At 38.9% G+C, this 27,902-nt stretch overlaps 6 protein-coding genes across 9 annotated transcripts in view; 5 read left to right on the top strand and 1 right to left on the bottom strand.

Annotated features, from left to right (window-relative positions):
* The first annotated feature begins 1,733 nt into the window (after positions 1-1,733).
* LOC104823621 lies at positions 1,734-3,127 on the top strand. The gene is made up of 2 exons (XM_010555270.2): positions 1,734-2,013; positions 2,702-3,127. The coding sequence occupies exons 1-2, from the start codon at positions 1,789-1,791 to the stop codon at positions 2,927-2,929; spliced, it is 453 nt and encodes a 150-aa protein (XP_010553572.1). The 5' UTR covers positions 1,734-1,788; the 3' UTR covers positions 2,930-3,127.
* Positions 3,128-4,863: 1,736 nt separating this feature from the next.
* Positions 4,864-7,716, top strand: LOC104823620 (WAT1-related protein At3g30340-like). Its single transcript, XM_010555269.2, has 6 exons — positions 4,864-5,098; positions 5,201-5,263; positions 5,365-5,481; positions 5,945-6,368; positions 6,886-7,037; positions 7,320-7,716. The coding sequence occupies exons 1-6, from the start codon at positions 4,917-4,919 to the stop codon at positions 7,471-7,473; spliced, it is 1,092 nt and encodes a 363-aa protein (XP_010553571.1). The 5' UTR covers positions 4,864-4,916; the 3' UTR covers positions 7,474-7,716.
* Positions 7,717-9,170: 1,454 nt separating this feature from the next.
* LOC104823619 (E3 ubiquitin-protein ligase MARCH3) lies at positions 9,171-11,447 on the top strand. Of its 4 annotated transcripts, none has more exons than XM_010555265.2 (7): positions 9,171-9,227; positions 9,338-9,988; positions 10,254-10,388; positions 10,473-10,515; positions 10,751-10,807; positions 10,905-11,019; positions 11,106-11,447. In XM_010555265.2, the coding sequence occupies exons 2-7, from the start codon at positions 9,711-9,713 to the stop codon at positions 11,249-11,251; spliced, it is 774 nt and encodes a 257-aa protein (XP_010553567.1). In that variant the 5' UTR covers positions 9,171-9,227; positions 9,338-9,710; the 3' UTR covers positions 11,252-11,447. The 4 variants fall into 4 exon arrangements, with proteins under 4 accessions (XP_010553567.1, XP_010553569.1, XP_010553566.1 ...); XM_010555267.2 differs by lacking the exon at positions 9,171-9,227 and having other exon boundaries at positions 9,284-9,474; positions 9,622-9,988; XM_010555268.2 differs by lacking the exon at positions 9,171-9,227 and having other exon boundaries at positions 9,293-9,388; positions 9,475-9,988.
* A 1,772-nt stretch (positions 11,448-13,219) lies between these two features.
* On the top strand, positions 13,220-17,718 carry LOC104823618 (WD repeat-containing protein YMR102C-like). The gene is made up of 7 exons (XM_010555263.2): positions 13,220-13,643; positions 14,096-15,303; positions 15,393-15,483; positions 15,767-15,924; positions 16,066-16,117; positions 16,246-16,419; positions 16,800-17,718. Exons 2-7 carry the CDS (start codon positions 14,125-14,127, stop codon positions 17,312-17,314), a joined length of 2,169 nt encoding a protein of 722 aa, XP_010553565.1. The 5' UTR covers positions 13,220-13,643; positions 14,096-14,124; the 3' UTR covers positions 17,315-17,718.
* A 93-nt stretch (positions 17,719-17,811) lies between these two features.
* LOC104823617 (ABC transporter F family member 3) lies at positions 17,812-23,359 on the bottom strand. The gene is made up of 18 exons (XM_010555262.2): positions 23,067-23,359; positions 22,494-22,709; positions 22,118-22,307; positions 21,772-21,980; positions 21,475-21,633; positions 21,122-21,250; positions 20,932-21,033; positions 20,710-20,856; positions 20,412-20,474; positions 20,278-20,324; positions 20,105-20,164; positions 19,902-19,984; positions 19,612-19,706; positions 19,228-19,314; positions 18,823-18,910; positions 18,409-18,494; positions 18,259-18,321; positions 17,812-18,168 (listed from the first exon to the last, which is right to left on the bottom strand). Exons 1-18 carry the CDS (start codon positions 23,268-23,270, stop codon positions 18,046-18,048), a joined length of 2,151 nt encoding a protein of 716 aa, XP_010553564.1. The 5' UTR covers positions 23,271-23,359; the 3' UTR covers positions 17,812-18,045.
* Positions 23,360-24,054: 695 nt separating this feature from the next.
* LOC104823616 (glutamine-dependent NAD(+) synthetase) overlaps positions 24,055-27,902 on the top strand; it is a 4,368-nt gene continuing 520 nt past the window's right edge. The window contains exons 1-12 of the mRNA XM_010555261.2: positions 24,055-24,248; positions 24,513-24,818; positions 24,975-25,198; positions 25,421-25,524; positions 25,617-25,751; positions 25,852-26,020; positions 26,138-26,273; positions 26,497-26,635; positions 26,896-27,072; positions 27,222-27,389; positions 27,481-27,576; positions 27,671-27,799. Coding sequence (XP_010553563.1) covers positions 24,055-24,248; positions 24,513-24,818; positions 24,975-25,198; positions 25,421-25,524; positions 25,617-25,751; positions 25,852-26,020; positions 26,138-26,273; positions 26,497-26,635; positions 26,896-27,072; positions 27,222-27,389; positions 27,481-27,576; positions 27,671-27,799 — 1,977 coding nt within the window. The remainder of the gene's footprint in view (positions 24,249-24,512; positions 24,819-24,974; positions 25,199-25,420; positions 25,525-25,616; positions 25,752-25,851; positions 26,021-26,137; positions 26,274-26,496; positions 26,636-26,895; positions 27,073-27,221; positions 27,390-27,480; positions 27,577-27,670; positions 27,800-27,902) is intronic.

Here is a 27,902-nt window from a genome sequence, read left to right as displayed (position 1 = left end):
CCCCCCCCCCCCCCCACACACACCAATCTGGCAATGTTACAATAAATTCTTTTAACAAGAAAGAAAAAACAGATTGATGGATGAAAAATTCAATCTTTTTTTATCTTTTGATCCTACCATGACCACTACTGAGCTAACGTGGCAGCCCAAAACCCACATATGATTGCGCGGATTCCTCTTCCTGGGTCATGTTCATCAGCGCCACAACCACCATCACTCCTGTTGGTACTTGACGGTGAAACTGAATCTGGCGACTGTTTCAGATTCTCAAAGGGGAACAAAAGCCCCCCCCCCCTCCTTGTGGTAGGGCTGAGCATTTTTACCCTGCACCCACGCGTTTTCGGATATCTTATCTCGTGGGTATCGAAAATTCATTATTCGTGAGATAATGAGATAGATGTTGGGTTCTTTGGGATGAAAAATCCAAGTTTCGGATTCGGGTATTTCACGACAAGTTATCTCGTGGGTATCCGGTTAAATAAAACATTACAAAAATACCGTTTATTTTTAATACATTTACAAAAATATCTATCCATAACTAACCTTAAGTCACTCTATCTTTATGCTTTGAATTTTATTCAACTTTTTGGATTGTTTTGGATGATAGATGTATTATAGAGGTGTTTGTAAAGATAATGTATTTTGGATTTTATTCAACTTACGGTTATGCTATTCATATGTGTATTTGTATTATACATTTGTACAAATTATTATTTTAAATTATACACGGGTTCAGGTCTCGCGCGTATTCGAATCGTGGTACCTGAATTTCGTGAGATAGAGAACAAGACATTCCAATCAAAAATTCGACGAAACCGAGACATAGATAAGGGTATCCTAAAAAGTTTGGGTACACGCCCGCGTTCATCCCTAACTCGTTCGTGTCCACCCCTAGCTTGTGGTAGTTTCATTTGAACCATCTTCTGATTCAGAGGGTCATGAATTCATCTTGCATTGGCGGGTAATTCAGATATTGATGGGTCATGAGCAAGCAGACAAAACCATTATTCTCCCTACATTCATCACTACACTACATAGAAGATTTGTTTTCAACTGACTCAATATACATGTTTTTCTTTGTGATCGGGTATTTTGGGTCAAGGTCCAAACTAATTCCAAAATCGGGAGTCACTAGGTGATTTGGAATATACGATCTCTCCCCAAACTTTAGGTTCGAACTCGGGGTAGAACATACGCTCTACGCCTCTATTTTACTGGTTGAACTATCTAAATTTAGATATTTAGCATACATGTTAGGATTTGATATATTCACAACTTGTATGATATAGTGACATAAACATTGCATTGATGCTTCAGTTTGACATGATAAACTCAAAAAAAATAATTATTGATAAAATATCTTCTGAATAAATGTTTCAGAAAATTCTCTCTGGATTGAGAAAAATTTCCATTTATGCACCTTGAACGATTTCTTGCACATTTCGTAACCTTTTGTAGCCATGTTGATATTGTGTAAGTGAATCTCGATTTGTATTTTCTAGCAGCTTTATAAGCATTTACATGGTATTGGTTGGTCCTCATGACCCTCTTTTTTTTTTCAGTAAAGAAGAAACGTTAACTTTTAGACTTCTTTCATAGTGATGGGCTCAAAATTCAATGGCTTCTAATCGATTGAAATAAATGGGCCTGGGCTACAAGGCCCATATCCCTCTAAGTCACGTGAGAAGCACGTGATCAATCGCGAGCCACACCCACTCTAGGTTCAAAACTCGAAAACAGTCCAAGGGCTAAGCCATCGCAGAAAGGGAAGTGACGGCGGCGGCGGAGATGTGGTTCAGCGGACTGAGGAAGCTCCTGGGACCCACAGCTTCCGGCAACGATCATGGCGGTTCGCTGTTGGTGAGGTACATGTCCCGAAAACGGGCCGTCAACGTTCGGAAGATAAACCCTAAGGTTCCGATCCAAGAAGCATACGCCATTTCCGACTCCCTCTACCACCTCATCAAGCAACATGGCCCTCTTTCCGTCCCCAACACTTGGATCCGCGCCCAGGTCTTCTTCTTCTTTTTCACTTCCGTTCTACGATTCTGCTGCAAGCTTTCAATCCTTTTTTCCGGTACCCTTTTCTCGTTTGATTCGTTTTACCCATTATCCCTTGCAATTCTGTGAAAAATTATTCAAATTTACACACTTTTCAATGTCTCTGAATCCGGGATCGTGATTTTCAGTCGTCACTGATTTCCATATTCAAACGAATGAGGTCGTCTTTTTTGGCACGTTAGCTTCTGTTTGTTTATGCTGCGTCTTACTGACTGTAGACTTCTTGAAGCCTTGTATTCTTAGATCATTGGAATTGTAAGTAAATTAAGAACCGAAACGTGCCCATAGATCGTAGAATTGCCACTCAAAGAAGGGTCTCTAGTCTTAGGATGAATGGTCGCATGCCCTTTCAAGAGTGCTTGAAGAATAAGCGTGTTTGCTTCTAGGCTCAATGATTCAGTCTTTGGTTGTCTAAGATCCTTGAAGAGAGTATGCGTTTCCTATTCAGATGGATAAGCTTGAGCCTTGACTGGTTTGGTTGCTCATGGGGTTTGAAATGCCATTGGAAGGCTCTCTTTTTTTTTCAAACCATCCATCCAGCATGATTAGAACCCATTCATGACATTTGGGCATTGATTCAGAGATGTATAGTCTTGAATGATTTGTTCTTGAAAGTTGAAGATTCATGACAACGTGACAGGAAGCAGGCATTAGTGGGCTGAACAGCAAAACCCACATGAAATTAATACTAAAGTGGATGAGAGGGAGAAACATGTTGAAGTTGATCTGCAACCATGTCGGTTCCAGCAAGAAGTTTGCACACTGCACGTTGCCTGAAGATAATCCTCAAACTAATCAAACTGTGACTGATGAAGACGATAAGATTAAGAAGAAGCCATCAAGCAAGCGAAAGCAACGAGCTAAATGAGGATCAATGCCGAATCAGTTACCTTTTCTTTTTATGTCGTTTGTCAAATGTGCCTTTCTTTTAGCTTCCATTTGACATGTTTACAGGACAGTTTGTGATTAGCATTTGTAGCTCTCTTACTGGAAAAACCTCGTCAGGTTTGGAACTTTGAAAAAGAACAGTTGTTTTTCAAAGCAGATCGATCTTAAGGGTGCCCGAGACCGCGGGTTTTCGGATGAGAAGAGAGACCAAAAACCCGGAAGACGGATTCGGGTTCAGAGTTCTATTATTTTTTATGGATTATTTTTACCCGATATTTAGAAAATGATTAAAATGCCATGATTTTCTATGCATTTACAAAAATATCTTATGTTTTTAGTGAAATATATATATAACCCGCTAATCGGAGACCTTTACCATCCCATATTTTTTGTGAAAAATTCTCCTTTCGATTTTTGATTATTTCTTTTTTGTGTTTTATTACAAATGAAATGTCTCTCTTGCATGTTCTTTCCGCTACTTCAAAAAATGTTTAAATCCCGAATTCGACCCACCAATAGCAAGCCAGCCCACCACGACTATTGCTTGCCACGTCAGACAACGTTTGGATCCTCAGGTCTCTCGCGTCGCTGTCCTAAACTTTTCGCTGATGTCTCTCTCGGCTTTTGACTCTCATCTCGAGCATCCTTTGTTTAATTCTTTTCAGTTATAAATCGGATTTAAGGGCAAAAAAAACACTTTGGGAAAAAAATAAATTAAAAACCGGCCGGGCAATTTAGAAAATGATATTTTTATTTTTTGGCAAGAATTTATAATTATTAGACACGGTTAACAATTATTCGAATTCGAATTCACATGTACAACAGTTTGATGGATCATACTTGACTTTCCAATTCGAAACTTAACTTTAGGAAAGTGAATAGTAGCGGACCCATAAAAAATTAGAATAGAGGGCAAACTTAATTTTCTATAAGATAAATGTAATATTATACTATGGGGCCTTCAACGAATTTGTTTCAAATTTTGTAAATTTTATAAAAAAAAATTTAATTTTTTTACTTAAACAAATGGAGACACATGCCCCCATTCATTCTAAATCGGATCCGCCCATGCAGCATCATCTTCTAATACGCATATACGCCACCATATACATGCAATATTAATTTTGTTGAAATCATTCCTATTAGGAATATAATAACTCTATCTCTCCATAACTTCCAATAAAATACAAAAAAAAATGACAATAAAAGCAGGAATCACGTAGAAAAGCAAGAAGAATATTTAATTTTGAGAAATGGAGAACAAGATTCACGGTTGCAGTTGAAATTGTCGCGAACCAAAGGCCTTGATGCTCTTGATATATGAATTATTTAGTAAATATATAATTATATATTACAAGCGTATTTTTTACTCTGTGCATGTAATGGCTTTCCCTTTTTTTTATTTTTTTTATTTTTGCTGTGGATGCATGGTCACCATTTGTTGCATGAGATTCTACGCAACCAATGTTGCAAAACTCTCAATCTTCAAAATAAAAAAGAAGAAGAAGAAGAAGAGCTCAATAGTATTAATTAGACCTATAGATATTCGTACGTTCAAATTTAGTAGCTATATAAGAACTTTTACGATGCCCTAATCAGTAGATAGGCTTGATTTGGGTAAGAAAATTCAGAAACGCGAAACTTGTGCGTTAATATATGTAATATGCCAAAGGATAATAATCGCGCGAGGAAATAAATCTTTATATCATTTCTTTTGTTGGGAAGGATTAGTCAAAAAAAAAAAGATGGCAAAAGAATAAAAAGAAAAGAGAATAAAAACATATAAAATGGAGAAAGTTGGCTGCTTAAAAGCATCGATGCAGGTTAATGTTCCTTTGTTCCCTCTGGTTTCTTTTTTCCTACTCGCATGTATATAATATATCTGTCTATATATTGCCCTCTCAACAACTGAGAAGAGCAAAAACACACGATTATATAGCTCTTTCTATCAAAACCTTTCGGTTCTAATGGCGGATAATGCTGTTTCCTCGCCATTCTTGACGATGGTCGTCGTGAATTTCGGATTTTCTCTGATGAACGTTCTTCTCAAGAAGGTCCTGGACATGGGTCTGAGCCCTCTCGTCTTTGTCACTTATCGTCTTTTGGTTTCCACCATTTTCTTGGCCCCGGTCGGTTTTTTCTGGGAAAGGTACGGAATCATGGAAACCAAAGATTGTGTGTCAGAAAAATTTTAAAAATATTTCCCGTTTCTGTTGAACGAATTAGGTCTCATACGTAGTTTCATCCACAGGCAGAGCAGACCAAAGCTTACACTTCAAATCCTATTCTCTCTCTTTTGCTCTGCAGTTGTCGGGTTAGTTCTGTTCCCTCTCTCTCTCTCTCTCTCTCTCTGTGTGTTTTGGCAATCTTTTTCATATAATCTTTGTTACTTGATGCGCACGTTTCTTGTGGCAGAACCTCTGTGACACAGTACCTCTTCCTCCTCGGAATTCAGTACACATCTGCAACATTCGCTTGCGCCTTTGTCAACTTGACTCCCGTCTTAACTTTTATCATGGCACTACCATTCGGGTAAAGTATCTGCGTTGGATTTGTGTTAGAATCTCACATCGACTATATGTGTATATATCGCTGGTTGAATCTTTACATAAAACTATATATGGATACCCTCCCCCAGCAAATTAGTTGTTAGTGTGAATTGTACTCATGAACCCTTAAAAAGGGTTTTAATTCGACCTCCTACGGGTGAAGTCTATGAAATGGCAACAAAGCCTACTGATCTCTTGGGATAGACAGCAAAGCCCGCCAGACTACATATGAGGACGGTATTAATGTTAGTATCTCACATCGACTATGTGTGAAAGTTGTCGAGTTTTTATAAGACTATATATATCGACATCTTTCCCAACAAGTTAAGTTTTTGGGGCGAGTTAGTCGAACCTATAGTATGGGGTGGAATCTGTCTGGATACCTATCAGATTTGGTTCCAAGATTATCATCTTTTAACCGTTTGGTTCCCGATACCGAACCACAGGTTAGAGAGAGTTAACATAAGGAGCAACACGGGACGGGCCAAAGTAGTGGGGACGGTGGTTTGCGTCGGAGGCGCCATGCTATTAACGTTGTACAGAGGAGCGCCTTTGTTCGGCAACCGCAGCTCGGATGATGTCAGCGTCAGGGAAACGAGGTTGATCACGACGTCGTCAAAGGGAAGGCCGTCGGGAGAGAGATGGAGCTTAGGGACGGTGGCTTTGGTAGTGGGAAGCTTCTTGTGGTCGTCATGGTTCTTGGTTCAGTCCAAAGTTAGCCAGAGGTACCCCTGCCAGTGTAGCAGCACCGCCATTATTTCGTTCTTCGGCTCTATTCAGTCGGCCCTCCTGTGTTTGGCTACGAGCGGGTGGAAACCCTCCGCTTGGGCTCTAAAGGGTACCTTAGAGATTCTCACTGTCCTCTATGCTGTAAGTATTCGATGGCAATATTCTTTCCATTAGGCTTCATTCCAGTTTGAATCTTCTCTTACACTTTGCCAATATATCCTTTCTCGTTAGTCTACTTTCATTTTTCTGAATCGGTTGGCACAGTTTTTCTTTCTTTGATTTTATTCTGCATGTGTGTATGTATATATATATATATACGGTGAGATAAGAGAGAATCTTGCGTTGGAACAGCCTGTAACTGCGGGCTGTAGGGTTTCCGGATTGGACACTATAAAAAAAAACATTTTTTTTTATTGATGGGGGGAAAAGCTAGGGCTAACATTAACTCATCACAAGAAAAGGAATCCAAAACAGAAAATATTCCCTGGGGGTTGTAAGATTTTTGTCTAAAAGAAGGAAAACCCTTTTTATTTGACCACGAAGAAAGAAAAAAACACACACGTATGAATGTCAGGGCCGAGCTTTATTCCATTCATCTAGACCATGCATGGATATATAATAAGAAAATTTTATAAAATAAAAAACAAAAATGGTGCAGGGGATAGTGGGATCAGGGCTGTGTTACGTGGGGATGTCATGGTGTGTGAAGAAAAGAGGTCCTGTCTTCACTGCGGCGTTCAGTCCCCTTATTCAGATTATGGCCGCCTTGATCGACATTCCTTTCCTCCATGAGCAACTCCATCTCGGCAGGTATATTACATCTTTTTGTTATGTGCCCATATCTATATCTATATATATATATATATATTTGTCAAGAAACTTGCATAAAACAAGTTTGCAGTTTGATAATTGGCAAAATCATTTGTAGTCTCAAATGTCAAAAAACAGGATTTAGAAGACCATAAAACCAATCTTGATATTACTTTTTCTGGAAAACCAACTCTGCATGGATCAGAGATCTATATATATATGTATGTATGTTTGTATGTGAAGATGGAATTATATATGCATGTATGTATGTTTGGGGAACAGCTTGTTGGGATCAATGATAGTGATTATCGGACTGTACACTCTTCTGTGGGGTAAGAGGAAGGAGATTAAGACAAGCCAGGAGGGACAGAACCCGAAAGAAGAGGATCCTCAGCTCCACGGTCTCAGAGTCCTGGGAGATCCACCTTGTCCTTGATTATTTTCCCTATATATATATATTTCGGTTCTATAATTAATATTATCATTAAAAAAATCATGTTTTCTATATCCATAATAAAGTTGGCCTGAAGAATGAAAAAATAAAAAGCAAAATCAAGTCAAGTATAATTTTCTTCCGAGATTTAAGATAGATGAGTCATCATCCCATTGGTAGTTTTGTGCGTGTGTGTATATATATATATTGGAGTATTCGGTTATATACGGAACTATTATTATTGGTTTTGCAATATGGAATAATCTCTGTCGGTAAGATGCAACGATTTCCTCTGTTTAGGGATTTAGGGGATGCGAGGGATTTTCCGTATCTTGTTCCATTTCTGACGTCAGCAATGTGATATATATATATAGTCTTACATTTGAAGTTGTAAATCACGCGAGGGATTATTTGAAAACCGAACCAACCCGACTGATTTATATACGAACCGAATTTAACCGATTAAAGAGGCGACTGATTGCGCCGCCGCCACCCGCAAACGGAGCGGTTACGATTTTTGGTTGTTGTGGACGATTGAAAAACTGATTGGTTTAACCGCAACCACTTCCAACCGCCACCAAACTTGTTTTTTCCAATGGCATCTTCCAACTTGTATTAAAAAACTAAAATATTTTTATTAAAAACTATATAAAACACTAATATATATATATATATATTGGTAATGATTTTTTTTAGTGTTATGATTTGATATTATTTTCTAATATTATATTTTAATAAAAAAATAAAATAGTATAATTTTTATATTTAATAATGATTATTTTTAATAATTTTTATAATAAAATTATTGTTTACTTAAAAATAAAGTAAATTGATAATATTTCTATTTTAAATTTATTATTTAATTACTATAAATTTAGTTAATAATTTTTATCAAATAACACTAAAAAATTCATTAAACTATTATAAAAAAATATTTTAAAATAATATTTTTTGATAATTTATATCAAAACATAAGTGCAACCGCAACGAACTATTCACTTCTAATCACATCCATCCGCAACCACTGCCAACTACAACTTATCAACTAATCGGTACTAATCATTCATAATTACAACCAGTGGAACTCTAAAATAAATAATTATTTGGTTATAAATATTTAAAACCCGAATAACCGTATGTTGAATAAATCAAATATGAAATAAACATAATCGAAAAAATCGAATATAACCGTTTATTTATCTATTCATCATCTATTAATATGCAATATATTATAAGAAATTAGTATATTGAGATTATCTTATAATTATGGTATATAACTAAAGTGAAGTTTTTAAAATTTTTCTTCGATAATATTTTAAATTTTGTTTCATATACTATTATAATCGAATGAAATTTTTTATTTGGTTATAATTTTAATTAGAAATAACTAGATTGGATTGAACCAGATCAAATTAAACCGTAATAGAATCAAATCAATTAAAATTAAATAATTGTTGGTTATAAATGTTCAGAATTCGAAATAATCAGATCTGAATTAATTATAACCAAATGAACCGAATCAAATCTGGAGGTGACAATAGATGGAAATATATCTCCTGCTTCTATATCCAATCCTTTTGCTTCTATATCCAATCCTTTTGGGTTTTTTTTTTTTAAATAACTCTTTTGAAGGGTTAGCCCCAAAAACAAAAACAAATAAAATAGGAGGGAGAGGAACAGTCATCGAGATCTTTTTTTTTTTCCGAGGTTGGTTGGACCAGAGAGATATGCACATCGTTCTCGCTTCTTAGATAGAGGTCCCTTCATCATCATCATCAATTTATTATTCTTAATCATCATCCATTAATCCATTAATTAAGGCGCACACACCTTATAGTACTATTCTTCTTCGTGCTTTGCTTTCTAGTTGTTTCTTCTCGGATCCTGGAAGCAGCGAAATTACTGCCATGTCTGCTCGGTCTTTATCAGAGTCCCCTCCATCTGTATGCTTTGGTATTATATGATTGCCCCCTCACCTCCAAAGTCTTCTGCTTTTCTTCTCAGGTACACATTCAATCCAACCCTTGAATCAAATTCGATTCAGGGTTTTTTAGGTTGACCTCTACCTTCTTCCTCCCTCTGGTCTGTATTCTCTTTGTGGGTTTCAGCTGTAGTTCGTAAATATTGAACCTTTTCTTCTTTGGGTCCTAGATCTAGGGTTTTTTTGTATGCACCGTTGAGACGAGAGATTTGTGGGTTAAGAGAGAGATTTCTGGGGAGTTCTGTGAGTTAAGGGTCAGATGCAGAATGAGGGCTCCCATGGAAGCTCAGGCCCTGCTGCTAAATTTCCGGCTCCTGATCAGGACAACGCTCCTGCCAAGGTGAGAGACTCGATACGCGAGTCGGCAAGTGAAGTGAATAATTCCACACCCGCCCTGACAATCGTGGTCTGCAATGGAGATTCGAGTCTGAGGCTCGAACAGATGGGAGCTGCTCAAATAACCCTCCAATCTGGGAAAGAAGATTCCCCCAAGAAGGGTTATTTGTCCAGAAATTCCAGTTCTCATGAACAATGCAGGTGAGCCCTTCCCTTTGTAATCTTCAGTTTTTCCTGTTGTTTTCAATTGATTTATACTTCTTATTGCTTGAAACTATCTATACCCGATGACGTGTGAGTTACATGGAGAAAATGTCCATGTGAAAGAGCAGGAATATGACCTGGAGAATTCTGCCATTTCTTGCCGATGTAGCTTGACGAGTTTGTGCCTTGTGATTTGTTCGGTTCTCTGTATAATAAACTTATGCATGAGTTTACAACACATTTTCCAATCTTCAATGGATAGGGTTTGCCAGCAGGAGAAAGAAGAGGCATTAATCGAGCTGGGATGCCAGTGTCGTGGAGGGCTTGCCAAAGCGCATAGGTCGTGCATAGATGCTTGGTTTCGGACAAAAGGCTCGAATCAATGCGAGATTTGCCAGTAAGTGTTCAAACAAAACTTGGAATTTGCTGTTGGTTTCTTTTTTTGTTCTTATTTGATTCTACATATCCAACATTTCCGCAGAGTGGTGGCTGCCAATGTATCACCTCCCGAGACTCAGCCAACTGTGAGTATATTTTGTCTTCCTCGTGAAGGGTAATCTTCAAAACGAGCATATACATTTGATCTAGTATCGCCTGAACATTTGTAAGTGGAATTTGTACGAATCAAATGGATCGATATCTCCTGTTTCCAGTTTTGTGTTTGAGCAAGCAGCCCAAGAACTGACACTGGAATCTTCGTGTCATGTGACTTTATAGAGGTCCCTTCTTAATTTGTGGTGTTTTTTTTTTCCTGAACAGACAAATTACTGGGTTTGGAGGATTGATCCCAGCTATAGACAGGAACAGCGAGAAAGAGTAAGTGTTTATATCCAGCCATTTTTAACCGGTGTCTAGCCTAGTAGTAACCATTGTTGCAGTCTAATGTGGAGAAACTCTTTTGATATCGTGGCAGGGATGTTTCAGTCCGCTATGGGTAGCGTTCTCGATTCTGATAGGCGGTCTAATGTTAGACGTGCTGATATCGATCACGCTTGGTGTATCTGCACTCCCGGTTAACATAATTATCGGTAGACAACTAACTCAGATCTGCTCTGGTGTCTTAAAAAGGGTATTTGTCTGAAATTTGAGAAATGGTCTGGTGGTGGCGGTGCAGGAGTGATAGTGGTGCTGGGGCTGGGGACAGCACTGAGGCTGACGTTGGAGTTCTGCTACGAGTGGAGCTTGAGAAGGGCGGTTCACAGGGCGGTCCAGCGGGCGGAAGCTAGCTTTAACAATATCACTTATCCTCCTGCCTTGTAGGAACCAACTGTTCTGTTATGTACATAGTTAGACGCAGGTGTTGCAACCGCTGTTGTTTGGAACATGAGTGACTGCATTCTACACTTGTTTGTTTGAGAATTGAGACCTAAACTGGGACTGTCAGCCCATCTTCTCTTGAATGTTGGCAGGCAGGTTCTGATAAGTGCAGTTCCTCTGTGTGTTCTGATGGTGATGATGATCATGCCCATTCCATGAATTGCGATGCTCTGTTACCATGGCCATGACCCAATATTTATGAGATAGCTTTCATATTCTAATATCAACGAGGATGGTAGATAACCATCAAACATACAGATAATCACTTTATACATATAAACCCCATAAAAACAAAAAAAAACGTATATGTTTTTCCTATACACATACATTATACATGAATAAATGTATATATACACATGCATATAAATCTCCTATATATATATATATATATGTTTTGGGCTGTTAAAAGGTCCATTAATGTAATAGAAGGGCCGAAGCTAAATGGACTTGAAGGGACGTCACACTCACTCCCACCGGTGCCGTCCTAGCTTGAACATCAGTTATATATATATATATATATATATAAAAGAGAAAATGTCCCAACTCTCACATTTTTTTAATTCTTGTATAAACCCAAATTATATCAGATTTGTTCAATTATTGCGCTCTACGATTTTTTTTATAAATATATATGCGACCAATCCATATAAATCTTTGAAGAAACAATAAATAATAGAATTAATAGTTACAAAATTCCTAGTGGGGTGTCGAGACTTTTCCTATTACCAATTCAGAAAAACACGGCATTAGCTTTAGACGAATGAATATGAAAAATAATACATTGACCTAAGAAAAAACAAATTTGACGAGTCTACATCGACGCGCGCGCGCGCACACACACATATATATATATATATATGATATAGTTCCGGGTTTTAAAAAAATTCTATTGTTAAATTTTCTTACTAATAATCTATACATATTAAAAACATGTTTAGAGTTAATATTAGTTTTATATAAATTAATTTAAATCATCAAAATTAAGTATTGGAGTGAGTTATATTCTTCTAATAATACTCTATATCCACACACACGCCTCTATATATATATATATATATATATATACATATATATAGATGGCGGTGCTCTGGTGTCTGCCATTTTTCACGTCGAAGACTGACTATGGGTAGTGATGAAGTGATGATGACATATGATTGAGAGTTATCAATTCTTAACACCTTAATATAATTTATATATATATATATATATATAATATGTATGGTTTGAAAAACGACATTGAAAGAACATGTTCAATTTGAATGAATAAATTTAAATTAGTGCGGAAAAAAAGATAATGACACGATTATGTTACATTATAAATTGGGGAAATTAAATGGTTGCACCAACTTTTTTTTTTGTTGGGACTGTGGATGAGGTTGACTAGTCACGACAATGTTTGTGGGTAGGAGTCGGTGGTGAGAGAGTCAGTCTATCAATTATCATTTTTTATCTATTTAATTTAATTATAGAAAAAAATTCTCACATTCTATTTTGTTTATTTATTATGGAGTTCCATCCCCTCTGCACTTGCCGATTCGCACATCATCTGCAAGTTTTTTTTATTTTTACATTAATCTCATTCTCACCAATATAATTAAACAAAATAATGGACTGACGCTTTAAAATAAAATGTAATATGGTCACGTGAGACAGACGTGTGTAATTAATTAAATCACTGCTCTCAAATAAATAAAATAAATTCATATTGTTTGGTAATGTAACTATGCTTGATTTGTGGTCGGGGTTTAAAAAAAAAAAATGTGACAACAAATGAAATAAAAAGTAAAACAAAGTGCAAATTTACCAAAATAAAAAATAAAAAAAATCAAAATGCAAACATCGAAGTCAGTGTGGGTGATTGATTGACCATTAAAATAAACTTCAGAAGAAAAGAAGAGGAAGAAAATTCAAAAGAATAGTGAGAAGACAGAGGGGAAGAAGACAAGCAAAGGATCTTTGTTCCTTTCCGTTTAATCATTACTCTCATTTCCCAATAATCACTCTCTTAAACCCTTCTCTTTCCTCCCCTCCGATTTTGTTCCTCTTTCTGGGATGCGAGTTTTAGGAGAGGGGTTTGAAAGAGCGCCAATCGAATCGATTCGACTCGATATACGGGTTTCGGCCAAATTTGTAATCCGATACACCCATTCACTTTTTTTCCCTTGAAATCACTCTCAATCATCGCTGGTAAACCCTCTTCTTCGTAGTTTTTCTTTCCGTTTTTAAATCCGTATCCGTCGTGGAGAGATTTGTAGTCAATCAGAGATTTCGGAAGAACGCGATTCGATTTCGATTCGGCAACTTGGTTTTGGCTAGAATTTTGTCCGGTGGACAGGTAAGCAAATCTTCCACAAGTTCTGGGGATTTTCTTCTTTCGATTTTTTTTATATTTGTTGTTTGTTTTACTTCTAAGCAATCCTTTGGCAGACAAGCATGTTATGCTTTTCTCGGCTTTGTTTTTTTCTCCGTTAGGTGGAGAAAAGTTTTTTTTTTTAATTATCTTTGTTTCCAAGTTTCTGTCACGAGCGTATGTATGTTGAACTAGAAGTTTCCCTTTAGAGCAAAATTCCAGATTTTGGGACAAAGTTAACGTCCTCTGATTTAATTTGACTCTGGTTATGGCCAAAGATACCCCTTTGAATTCGTCAATTCTGGGTTCTTTCCTGTCAATAGCGGGTCGATGGATCTTTGTCTTCTACCTGACCGGATTTGTTCGTTCCGACAAAGATAAAACCTTTCTGCCTGTATATTGAATTTTCATTTCTGGGTTTCTTACGTGACGATCAGGGTTTGATGGGTTCTGGCCAAAACTAGTGATGGGTACTTGTGGGGACGAAGAAGACGAAGACTGGTTCTTCGATGCCCGCGAAGAAGTGTCTTCTGTCTCCGATTGCAACTCCGAAGCGTCCGAGGATTTCAGTTGTCGTCTTGATCAAGAAACCGCCGGTCTGGATCTCTGGACTCAGAATCCGGACAGTGTTCTCACTCGCCGACGCAGGTTTTTCGAATCCATGGGCTTTAGCTTCAAAAGAACCTTCACAGACGATTATGGGGATACAGAAACGAGACCCTCTTGCTCTGATGGAGGATTTCACTCGGACCGATCTTCTGTCTCTGCTATAACCAATGGCTCATATGATGAGCATGTTGATAGAGTCAAGGCCATGGAGTTGTGCAGGAATGAATCTAAATCCACTGCTTCAGATGATGGAGGAGGGCTTCACTCGCACCAATCTTCTCTTTCATCACTGTCGAATTCTCTTGCTGAGTCTCTGAGAGATTCTTTCGAGGACCATGTCAGAATTTTCAAGGGCATGGATGGTGAAGTTCCGTTTGTGAGGAATGAGTCTAGTAATAGCAGTAGTACGGCTGAAGGTTCAAGCAAGTCTGGTAGCTATGGTGAATTCGGAAACTCTTACAGAGAAAGTTACGAGGAATCGACCAAAAAGGGGTCCAATGGTTGGTTGAAGAAGCTAAGTGCTATAACTCATGTTCTTGACAGACACACTGACTCCAATGATCGAGAATCAGTGGGATCGTCGCCATTGAGGCGAATTTCTCGTGTTCAATCTTATAAAAAGCAGTTCAAGGAGCTCTCCACTCTCTATGTTGGCCAAGAATTCTCTGCCCACGATGGATCAATCTTAACCATGAAGTTTTCTCCTGACGGGAAATACTTAGCCACTGCTGGTGAAGATTGTGTTGTTCGTGTCTGGGAAATTACTGAGAACGAGAGAGCAGATCGGTTTGAAGTGCCTGATTCTGATTCAGCATCTTACGCTTACTTTAGGATGAATGGTCTGGGTCAGATTGAGCCTCTGAATGCAGAAGATGAGAAAACTGAGAAGAACAGAGGATTGTTTAAGAAAAAATCATCAGATATGACTTGCGTTGTGTTGCCGCCAAGGGTCTTTGCTATATCTGAGACTCCTCTGAATGAGTTTCGGGGGCATAAGGGTGAAATATTGGATCTTTCCTGGTCATCAGAGGAAAGGGTAAGTCCTTTTCTCAAGATTTTTCGTCACATTTGCTTACGTTGATTATGCATATGACCCAACATAACTTCTGCCTGCCTATGCTGCAGTTACTGCTGTCTTCCTCTGTGGACGAGACTGTCCGTCTGTGGCGATTAGGTTCTGATGAATGCCTCAAAATATTCTCTCACAAGAACTTTGGTGAGCCTCTTTTTCTTATCTGTCATATTTACAAAGATGCTAAACAGAAACTCTCCAATATGAATTGAGTTTATATTAGGTCCATTCCCATTATTTTGTGAGAGAACTTGTACGTGTGTATGCCCATCAACCAGGTGAAAATATTTGGTATGAAATTTGCTTACATCACGCCTTCCCCATGAAATTTGACATTACATGCCAATTAATATGAACTGAAAGAAATCCTATTGTATCACCTTGTTCTGGATAGTGATCAACTGTTATCTCATGCCTTTTTTTGCAGTTACCTGTGTCGCGTTCAATCCCGTTGATGACAATTACTTTATCAGTGGTTCAATAGACGGGAAAGTTCGTATGTGGGATGTGTCACGTTGCCGGGTGGTTGACTATACTGATATGAGAGACATTGTTACAGCCATCTGCTACAGTCCTGATGCTAAGGTTTGTGGAAGGATATGCCCCTTTGTTTGTCAGTTGGTTAGATAGAATACTAAATTTAGAAAAGAGTTATAAGATTTCGCATAGGGAGATTATGTTTATTAGCTGCTTACAAGACATTCTTCTGTTGCTTCTCTACTGCAGGTTGCAGTTGTAGGAACCATGACAGGTGACTGTCGTTTTTACCATATACTGGGTAAGTTTAAACAATTACTACTTGTTCATAACCATGTCATTAGATTAGATAGATTTCATAAAACTAGGATTCTTCTTGACTCATTTGGTTCAGTTATTTAGCTCGTCGTTTTACTTTTTGGATTTCAGATGATCAGTTGCAGTTGGACAGAGAGATCAATTTCCATAGGAAAAAGAAGGTTCCAAGCAAAAGGATCACTGGTTTTCAGTTTTTCCCTGGAGACACTGACAAATTAATGGTCACTTCTGCTGATTCGCAAATCCGAATACTGAGTGGAGATGATTCGATATGCAAGCTTAAAGGTTTGAAACAATCCTGTTTCCATTGTTATATACTCGTGTTTTTCTTTTACTGGTTTAGAAGTTTCTTTTAAATGACTAAATCCTCTGTCCCCTGCATTTAAGCTTGTGGTGGTGTTATGGGAAAACGCAACTGCAATCAGCAACTAGTAACTATTCCTTTGATCATAGGATCTGTTCTTGAATTGCTGACGAATTCATACCGTCCCTTTTAAAGGATAAAGATCTATCCTTTTCTCTGTGTTTATTCTGCTGACGAATTCATACCTTTAGAAGGATAATGATCTGACCTTTCCTTTGTGTTTATTCTGCTGATGAATTCATACGGTCCCTTCTAAAGGATAAAGATCTGACCTTTTCTTTGTGGGTTTATTCTCTGACAGGATCGAGCCTCCTCCTGACGACACAGAGCCCGACATCTGCCGCATTCACGTCAGATGGGAAACACATAGTCTCGACAACAGAGGACTCGGGTGTTCATGTGTGGAGCTGCTGCTCTCAGCCCAACAAAAAGAAACCCAAAAAAACCATCAGATCTTGTGAGAGCTTTCTGTCACACAACACATCTATAGCTGTACCATGGCCTGTCCTTGGGGACAGTAATAGTTTTGGTGGGTTCATCTCTTCAGACATGGAGCAGAGATTGCCACCACATTTCCCTTCCTTTGAATGTTTGAGAGGATCAACAACTACATGGCCTGAAGAGAAACTTCCATCAACAACCAACAGCAGCAATAGCAGCAGCAGCAGCAGCAGATCAAAGCTGAAGTTGTTGAGGAGCGTTTGCCAGAATGTTTGTGGTTCATCTCCTAACCTTTGGGGCCTAGTGATCGTTGCAGCGACTTGGGACGGGAAAATCAGAGTTTTTCACAATTACGGGTTACCCGTTCATGTTTAAAACCCGTAATTCTGAATTCAGGTCAGGTCTCTTCCTTCTTTGCTCTTGAGACAAATAAAGGGTTGAAGGTTGAAGAATGGAATTATATGAGTATATAGGATTCTTTGATTTGTTTTGGGGTATGGTCATTTAGTCTTAAATATATGTATACACAACACAAGAGTCTCTTTTCTCTTTCTTTTTCTTCTCTCTTTTTTTTTTTGTAATGATTTTATATTTTGTGTATTTGTGTATATGTTTTTAGCAAAGGGTCCAGTTTTAATGATTCAACAGAATCTTTTTTGTGGGGGGCTCTTGGGATTCTTGTTATGAATTCGCATGCCTAAATGTCATTTTTCAATTGTAAACAGATTGCATGAAGGCATCTCCATGGTAATTTGTGTTCGTTTTCACTTGAAGGTTTATTCTGTGTTTCTGCCACTCCTACATCCCTATATCAGTTGCAAGAGTAACGTTATTAACCTCTGGAATCAACCCTTTAGCTTATGACATTAAGAGAATAATGAAGTCCATTCACTGCTCCTTTCCTTGGCACAAGACAATAACACAGCAGCACATCCAAAACAATGCAAGTTTGGAATCATAATAAGAAAAGGGCTTTGAGGGTACATAAACTTGTGCTCTGCAACCGTATCAGATGTCCAATATATATATATATATATAGTCTCATCCAAAACAATGTGTATGATGACTGGCTAAGCAATTTGGGTGCTTTTGAGGAGGTTTCATCTTCAAGAAGAGTGGAGAAGTTTCTTGTAGTCTTGGAAGTTTCCGGGGAAAGGAGTAATCCTGCCTTCCGACACCGCCCATAGTTCGTCTACACTTCCCGATATTAGATGTTCGTCGTGACTTACCTGCAATAATATTACCATCACCATTACCATTGTATATATATGTATATGTTTTAATAAACTCTTTATTGAGGATTTTGACTTAGTTTGTACCATGCAAATACCGCCTTGGAATAGCACAAGGCCTTGAATCAGCGCTTCCACCGCATCCAGATCCTGAATAGCAAGAGGGGTAAGTAAAGAGCCATGCCCGTTTTATTTAAAATGGCAAATGGAAAGGGGGGAACGATCAAAAGGACTTACAAGGTGATTGGATGGCTCATCGAGCAAGAGCAGGTGTGGTTTCTTAAACGTTATCTTCGCAAAGGCAACTCTGCTTTTCTGACCACCTATTATGAACATCCCTCAAACAGATTACATACAAACATATTTGATATTCAAAATCATTTGGGGGGCAAAGATTATAGATAATGTCAAACATAATGGAGATCCCCTAATCACCGAGCAACCATTTCAAGCATTTTGTTCAAGCTCATCAAACTCAGCTAATCTAGTATAAATAAATAACTAGGTATGGAGAGTTTTGTAGGGTTGTATAACTATAAGTGGCAATCTTGTGCCAAAAATAGAAACAATACTGAGGAGGCAATGGAATAGATGGTGGCTTAGGACCAGAGCAGAAACCAACTCTAAACATCTAAAAAAAAACAAAGTTACCTGATAAGGTGTACATAGGTTGCAGTGCAAGATTCCCGGTGACACCTAAAGAACCCAGGTGAGCTCTAAGCTTTTGCTCTGGCACTCCCTGCAGGTAATAAAATGACAAATTATTGGACCTAGTTTTTTTCTCTCTCTCATGCAAGTCAAAATGATAAGAGAAGAGAGCCCAGATTTAATTTGAAAGAATGCAATTGGCTGGTGGTCACCTATGGTTTTCAACTGACATTCTTTAAGCTAAGATTCTCGAGGACATAAATCTATGCTCGCAAAGGAACAGATGGGCCAAATAGAATCAGCACAATTCTGTGGTGAACCATGCTAAATCCGGATCATTCAAACCTGATTTGATCCCCTCAGAACTTAAACAAAAAAAGAAGATATAATGAGAGCATAGGAACTTACCGGGTAGCAGCGCATCATATATAGAAGTGGATTTGAAGAAAGGTCTAGTCCATCAACATGGTGTTGACTAAACACAGCAACTCGAACCTGTAAAATGAAAAGCAACACATCAGAGCAAAAGCCAATAACTTTTGCATTGAATAGAAACCATTAGCGTTGGCAAGTCAGCATACAGTAAATTTGAGCTATTGAGAAACCGAGATCTCATATGTTGTTGCACAAACAGTTTTCAGTAAGCAATATTATGTAAGACATTTTCTCTGTAAACATAGAAGGGGTCTCCATTATTTGAGTGTTTTAGAAGTTCATCCCATATGTTCCAGAAGGACAAGCGCCAAATCCGTTACTTGGATGGGGAAAGCTAAGGGCAGAAGTCTTGCATACCTTAGCTGAACGGAAAACTGTCCCAGAACTTGGTTGCAGATCTCCAGAAATAAGTTTGAGTATAGTTGATTTACCGATACCATTGGGCCCCACCACTGCAAATCGATGGGAAAAAAAACGTATCACAACAAGAGCTTTATATGGTGCAGCAGAGGCTCCAAAACTAAGACATATGTGTTAGTTCACACCATATATCATTCTTTACATGATCATCAAATATGGTAGATGGTTAATTGATTTATTCGAAAAACATGATGAAAAATCAGAATACCGAGGAAAAGCCTACTTACTCGCAACACGGCTATCCAGGTCTATACCAAAATTCAGATTCTTAAACAATAACGGACCACCAGGGTAACCAAATGATGCATCACTGCAGAAAAAAAAATGAAAAGAGAAAATACATCAAGTTGATCTCAGGATGCCTAGATATTACCAAAACTAGAGAAGTTTGTTTCATATCCCAATGGCAGCAGTTTCTGGCATAACAAACCTGAAACTAATTATAGGGGGACCGGGCCTATCATCTGGAGTTGGGAATTCAAATTTGTAGCTGCATGAGGAAATATGGGGCCAATGTGTTATTTGCTGAAGCTGAGACTATAATCTCATTTTGAACTTGTAAATGTTTAGGCATAAGCTAGGAATGAAGTTTCTATCTCTTACTCTGGGTCATTAATAACTTGATCCACATAACCCATCCGATCCAATGCCTGAGTCAGAGGCACCGATAATATGAGTGCAACACTGATAATCAAAGAAATACCACATAAATAATGATAAACAGTAATGGCCCGTACCTTGATTCTTGACTGAACAAGAGATGCCCTTTTCGCATTGTAACGAAATTTATCAATGAACGCCTACATCAGAAAGATATAAAAATCAAATGGAAATTCCAATTGAGAAGACTGCTAGGCGAAAGAGAGACATCTTTGAGGGAGGACAGAGAAAAAACAATTTTTTGCCATGCAACCAAGACAACCAGTATTTTCACCACGGAAGTAAAGGAAAACCGGCAATCCTACTATTAAATAGAGAAAATAACATACTGAAAACTGAACTTTATGAGTTTAGTTTGCAGATATTGAAAAGAACCTGCATATGTGATCTCGCGCGTTCATTTGCCTCAAATGCTTTCTGTTGAGTCTTCACTTGTTCCTCCCGTGTTCTTTCAAAAGTGTCATAATCTCCTTTGTAGGCAGTTAGCTTTTGGTTCTGCAAATGGATGATGTCTGTAACCACCTGCAACAAACATAACTGTCACAAATGCCCGATGATATAGGAAAGAAGTTTAACAGCAATAGACACACAGGGTACCGTGTTCAAGAATTCCCTCGCATGGGAAACCACTATAAATGTTTTTGGCCACTTCACCAAATACGATTCCAACCACAAGACAGCATGAAGATCAAGATGATTCTGCCAAAAGAACGAAAACATGTTTGAAATTCGAAAGAATAAAGGCAAGGAGAATACAAGCTTAAGAGAAACTTGTGAGAAAACACACTGTAGGTTCATCAAGCAGCAACAAGTCAGGCTCTATAAATAGTGCACGGGCAAGTGCAATTCTCATTCTCCATCCTCCAGAAAAAGCCTTTGTAGCTTTATGCTGCATTTCTGGAGTGAAACTGAGCCCCTGTAAGTATTTTAGGGACACGGCACACAAAGTTAGCGATTATAATCAGATAATATAACAGCTGAAGAAAATGCAACGTGGATAATGATAAATATTGCCCAATTTTAGCTTTTCATACTTCACTTCTGCAGTGATGAGTCATGACTTATTTTCAATAGTGTCTCTTCCTGTGTTTTTCCTGGTAAAGGGATTCAGGAAATTTTTTGTGGTAAAGCGGCACTTACAGCAAGAATGCTAGCCGCACGAGACTCGGCTGAATAAGCATCAATTGCATCAAGCCTTTTGTATATTTCTTCAAGCCGTTGAGAAATGGAATCTTTACCAGCCACTCCGTTGGAATGCATTTCGTCCTTTCCTGATGTTCCTTCCAACTCCAGTTCTCTCTGCAGATTATAAATTTGTGTTAGCATCACCATTAAAGGGGGATGATGATAGAGTAAGTGGAAGAGCGCCCAAGACACAGAAATGCCTAGGCCAGAAAAACATTAAGTCCTCATATGTAACTTTAGCTAGAAGCTAACCTGCTTTGCCAGCAATTGAACTTCTTCTTGCATCAGTTTGGTTCTTTCAATATCAGAGTTAAGAACACACTGCAATGCCGTTGTATCATCACCAACCACTTCTTGTTCGACATGCAATATCTGGCAATTACGAGGAATACCATCTATAGCATGCATAGCCATGTACCGCAGGAATGTTGTTTTACCAGTACCATTACGTCCTACAAGACCTGAAAATCAACCGAAGAAAATAAGGACCGACATGAAAGCTTAACATCTTTCTGTCAACACATTTTCAATAATCTTCTCATTTTTGTCCTTTGGGTGAGACGAATAGGATGTACAAGAAAATGAAAATCAAACCCACCATAATGGCGTCCAAAAGCGAGAGTAATTGTTTCGTCTACAATCAGATCACGGCCTCCAACAGAAATATTGAAGTTCTCCATATGAATATCCCTGACAGCTGGTCCACCACCAGTTTCGTGATTGACACATACCACAGGCATCCCTGCCTTAACTTCTTCCATTTCAGCAACATGCTTCTGGTATTGTGCCTGCATTAGCATATAACCAGTAACCCGTGAAGGGAAGAACAAAACTAAGACAAACATTAAACACTGTCCACACTAGAAAAACCTTCCAATACAGAACTATTGCCATGCATCTACATAAGCTAAACTCCACCCGTAACAGGAGAGAGAGAAACAAAGAATCGCTCGTTCTTGTGATATTTTTCTTACCTCTCTTTGGCGCTCCTCCTTTTTCTTCCTCCTTTCTATCTTTTGTTTGTCACGTTCAGACAGCAAAGGACCATCTACGGGCTCTGGCTTCTTCTTGCGCACTTGTCCTTCATCCATGCCCTCATTCATCCGTACGGGCATTGCAAGACTCCTGACAGCTGGTTTGGGTTTCACCAAACCATGCTTCCCAAACCTATCCGACAGTTTGCGACAAACCTACACCAGATCAAATAGGAAATAAACAAAACAGAAAATTTTCTTCTGTATTCATCACAAAGAGAGAAAATTTTCACCCAAGTCCGAAAGAAAACAATCTACAACAGTTCTTTCAAAATTCACAACATGGGGGTAAAAAATCCTTAACACTGCTAACACGGCAGGTTATAGGATATTTCAATTCATAAAGCGCTGCAGCACTGCATAAAATTATGAGAAACTAGTTGAATTCCAAGCGAAAAGTAGATTCACATGAAACGCCGATTCGTACAGTTAATCAGAAGATCGAAAGCCAATCATGTTGTTTGTATGTGTAGTAAGGCCTAGCGAACTAGCAACCTCCGATCATACGCTTACCATACGGCACTCTTCAAAATCGGAGACGCAACCGGCAGCCACAAGGAGCTCACCGACGGCATCAAAGGCACCGTCACCATCGTCGCCGAAGTCGAAATCTTCATCGGCGAGGACATTGATGATGTAGTCCATGATGGGCTCGTCGACATCCTGCGCTCCATGACCGAGAACATCGAACACCACCGAGCTCGCCACTTGGGTCATGGCGGAGATTCAATTTCAGTTTCTGCTTCAGCCGAAATGCCGAGAGGGAGAGAGAGAGATGACAAGGCTAGGGGTTGAAGGAAAACCTTCTGAGTTCTGAATGTCTCAATTGTCGAGCGATCGAGAGAGAGAATGGGCCCTTAATATTTGTGGGCCTACTAGTACAAAGCCCATTAAAGAACATTCAAAGGGTTTGGGTTGTAAATCGCATCCGGTCTAGCTGGTCTAATCCGGTTTGAGGGTGGCCATTTGGGTTTTGGTCTTTAGTTCGGTTATATTCTAATTTAGTTATTTCGATTTTTAAAAATTATAATAACTCGGTTTGTTTTGATTCAATTTCAGTTTGAATTCCAAATTTATTAATAAAAATACTCAGTTTTTTTTTTTAAAAAAATGGTTTTTCCCTTTATTTTTATTCGGTTTTGGTTCATCGGGATGATTTTTTTTTTTCATTTTAAAAAATTATAATAATTTATTTGTATATCGAATTTAATTTAATTACGGTTATATATTCTTCAATTTCGATCGGTTTAATCATTCCGTTATAAACCGATTGGCCACTGTCCGAATCGCAGCCATTGGACACGGTCCACCACCATCCACACTTGTTCTTCTTCACACAAAGGGTTCCTTTTCCCTTGATATTCCCGCGGAATTTCCAGTCTTTAGCCTTGAATACCCCTCACGTAAATTCCCATCGATTGATCTCGGAGTCTTCGGATCAATCAATTTCTGTTCGTTCTCCTTGAATCCGATCCGTTATCGTCTTCCCTGGGCGAAGAAGATGAGGCTGTTGACAGTCGCGACGTGTAACTTGAACCAATGGGCCATGGATTTCGATTGCAACTTGAAGAACATCAAGGCCTCAATCACTCAGGCCAAGGCCGCCGGTGCTGTCATCAGGCTCGGCCCCGAGCTCGAGATCACCGGCTATGGCTGCGAGGACCACTTCCTCGAGCTCGACACCGTCACCCACGCGTAAGTTTCTCGCTTTCCATTTTCGATTTTTTTCCAACCTTTTTTGTTGTTCAGAGGCATAGGAATCGAAACCTTCTTCAAATTGAATAGATGTGATTGTTGTCCGAAGCTTTCACGCTGCATTTCTGTGATCCAATTCGATAACTTTTTTTTTTTTTTGATAAAACCAATTCGATAACTTTGAGTTCCATATAGAGGAAGTTGCGATGAGGGAGCTGGATTTAAACTACCAATTCAATTTGAAACCATGGCTGTATTCTGCAGGTGGGAGTGCTTGAAGGAATTACTGCTTGGTGATTGGACGGATGGAATATTGTGCAGCATAGGGATGCCTGTGATTAAAGGATCGGAGCGGTATAATTGTCAAGTTTTGTGTATGAACAGAGAAATCATCTTGATAAGACCGAAAATGTGGCTTGCGAACGACGGAAACTACAGGGATCTTCGGTGGTTCACTGCTTGGAAGCAGAGAGAGCAGCTTGAGGACTTTCAGCTGCCTAGCGAAATTTCAGAGGCCTTGTCTCAGAAGTCGGTTCCTTTTGGCTATGGTTACATCCGGTTCTTGGACACGTAAGTCTGGATATACGATATCGTTTTCTTCTCTCGTGCCCGATCAGAAGCTCGGTTGAAAGGGATTGGATTTTAGGAAGATGGGTGACTCTCATTTGGTTATAGGGTATTTACTCCTTAATCACTGTGACTGACTGGCAATATATTTCGTATCAGAGCTGTTGCAGCCGAAGTTTGTGAGGAGCTGTTTACTCCAGTTCCTCCTCATGCTGAGCTTGCCTTGAACGGGGTGGAGGTCTTCATGAATGCCAGCGGAAGTCATCATCAATTGAGAAAGCTAGATATTCGTATGCGTTCTTTTATAGGGGCTACCAATGCTCGCGGAGGGGTGTACATGTACAGTAATCACCAGGGATGTGATGGTGGCCGCTTATATTACGGTACAATAATATTCTTAGATGAACCCTGCTGGATTAAGATTGCTACTTTGAATACCTATTGCAAAGGAAGGATTGCTTACTTTAAGTGACCAACCGACTTGTACTCGTAATCTGAGTTCGAAAAGGCACGCCTGTATATGAGGGTTCTAAAATACGAGTCTTAATCTTGATTTTCCCACTGCATTTTGAGCTTATGTTTCTTATCGTTTGTTTCAACTGCAGATGGATGTGCATCCATTGTTGTAAACGGGGATGTTATTGCTCAAGGCTCACAGTTCTCCTTGAAGGACATTGAAGTCGTGGTTGCACAAATGGATCTGGATGCAGTATGCCATAGATATCCCAGATATATCATTTTTATTTATTGATATACGAACAGATTCAAGTTAAAATTCTTTCTGTTTTCTGTCTGATGAAGGTTGCGAGTCTTCGAGGATCTATAAGTAGTTTTCAAGAACAAGCAAGCTGCAAAGCCAAAGTACCTTCAGTATCTGTGCCCGTGAAGCTGACACAGCCCTTCAACCTGAAGGTTTCACTAACCAGCCCAAAAACGGTCCGTAATTCTCAAAATACTTGATCTTTACTCCCTCACAGGCCTTTTGGTCTGTAATAAACATTTTAATTTTCTAATTTCCAGAAATGATTGTGTGTAGATCATGTACCACTCTCCAGAAGAAGAAATTGCCTTCGGACCTGCTTGCTGGCTATGGGACTATCTGAGAAGAAGTGGCGCTTCTGGGTTTCTACTTCCCCTTTCTGGTGGGGCAGACAGCTCCTCTGTGGCAGCTATTGTTGGCTGCATGTGCCAACTTGTTGTAAAAGGTAAACCTTTTTAAGATGTTTGGCGATTTGTTTGTGGAGTCATGACAGACAACACGTTAATAACTGGAGACCTTCATGGTTTTTAGCCTTCTCAGTTTATACCATCTGATAATGTAGAGATTGAGAGTGGAGATGAGCAAGTGAAATCTGATGCGATGCGAATTGGGAATTACATTGATGGGCAGTTTCCCACTGACAGCAAAGAGTTTGCCAAGCGCATATTTTACACTGTTTACATGGGATCCGAGAACAGGTAAAAACTCATTGATGTATAAAGCCAATAGCTTTTGTTTTTTGTCGTTCTTAGATTAATTTCATGCCAACACACACATCCTTGAGTAAGCACATAATGACATGATTCTTGGCCATATTGAAGAATATACAGTTGTTTCTCAGTGGTGCAATTTGCAATTAACTTGAAAATTTGTGTGGAATCTAAGACCAATCTTCTTGATATTGGACTCCTAATTTTTCAGTTCCGAGACAACAAAAAAACGTGCAAAGGAGCTGGCGGATGAGATTGGTGCATGGCATCTTGATGTTTGCATTGATGGTGTTGTCTCTGCGCTTTTAACTTTATTTCAGACACTCACAGGAAAGCGACCACGGTATAAGGTAAAGGGGAAATATACTTCACTTCCACTATATTATGATTGACTGTTTAGAATTTCTCCCTAGTATCTATAATTCTCCCGCAAGATTCAATATATAGGCATCTTTTTACCTTTTGAACGACATCAAGAAAACCTTATGCAAATCGAACATCTTCATATAGAATATGTCACATTGTTGAAAAGATGTTACAAAAGTTGTCTCGAAATAAATTCACTGCTGTATTATATCAGAATAACACAAATAGATTGTTTTTTTCATAGGTCGATGGAGGAAGTAACATTGAGAATCTAGGGCTGCAGAACATTCAAGCACGGATAAGAATGGTGTTGGCATTTATGTTAGCATCTCTCTTACCTTGGGTTCACAACAAACCAGGCTTTTACCTTGTTCTTGGTAGCTCCAACGTCGATGAAGGATTGCGTGGATACCTGACAAAGGTGGTGACACATTAACTGCCCCACTTTGCTTGCATACTTTTATATGTCATGCCATGTTGGTCACAGTCCATTAAGCACTAGTCAATTCAAAGTTTATCTATTTTTTGTCTGTTATTAGATTATTAATTCATTTATTACTTTTTTAACAGTATGACTGCAGCTCGGCGGACATAAATCCCATAGGAAGTATCAGTAAGCAGGATCTGAGGATGTTCCTAAGGTGGGCTGCAACACGTCTTGGTTACCCATCACTGGCAGGCATAGAAGCTGCTCCACCGACAGCCGAGCGGGAGCCAATCCGTTCTGACTATACTCAGGTTAAAAAAAACAGAAACCAATAGGACCAGATATGGCCTGTTTTTTTTCTTCTAATAACATAAAACACTTCTGGTTACATGAATGGAACAGTTGGATGAGGTTGATATGGGAATGACATACGAAGAGCTCTCAGTCTATGGAAGGCTGAGGAAGATATTCCGTTGTGGTCCTGTTTCAATGTTCAAGGTTTGGATTCCCCGTCGACTGACATTCAGTGTTTGTGTTTGATTTTTCAAAGGGATTTGCTTAAAGTGCTCTGTGTGTGTGTGTATTGTGGCAGAATCTGTGTTACAGGTGGGGAACGAGGCTAAGCCCCTCGGAAGTGGCTGAGAAAGTGAAGTATTTCTTCAAGTACTACTCTATCAATCGGCACAAAATGACTGTCCTCACGCCGTCCTATCACGCCGAGGTAATTCAAACTTCAAACCACAAATCCAAATCTCTCAGTTACAAAGTTCCATTTTCATTGATGAAAAAGAAAATAAAACTATTTGGGGGGGGGGGGGGGGGGG

The sequence above is a fragment of the Tarenaya hassleriana genome, unplaced genomic scaffold (genome assembly GCF_000463585.1).
Source record: "Tarenaya hassleriana unplaced genomic scaffold, ASM46358v1 Cleome4, whole genome shotgun sequence".
Taxonomy (NCBI): Eukaryota; Viridiplantae; Streptophyta; class Magnoliopsida; order Brassicales; family Cleomaceae; genus Tarenaya; species Tarenaya hassleriana.
The sequence above is the reverse complement of the archived record's forward strand: the minus strand, read 5'-3'. Positions and strand labels throughout refer to the sequence as shown.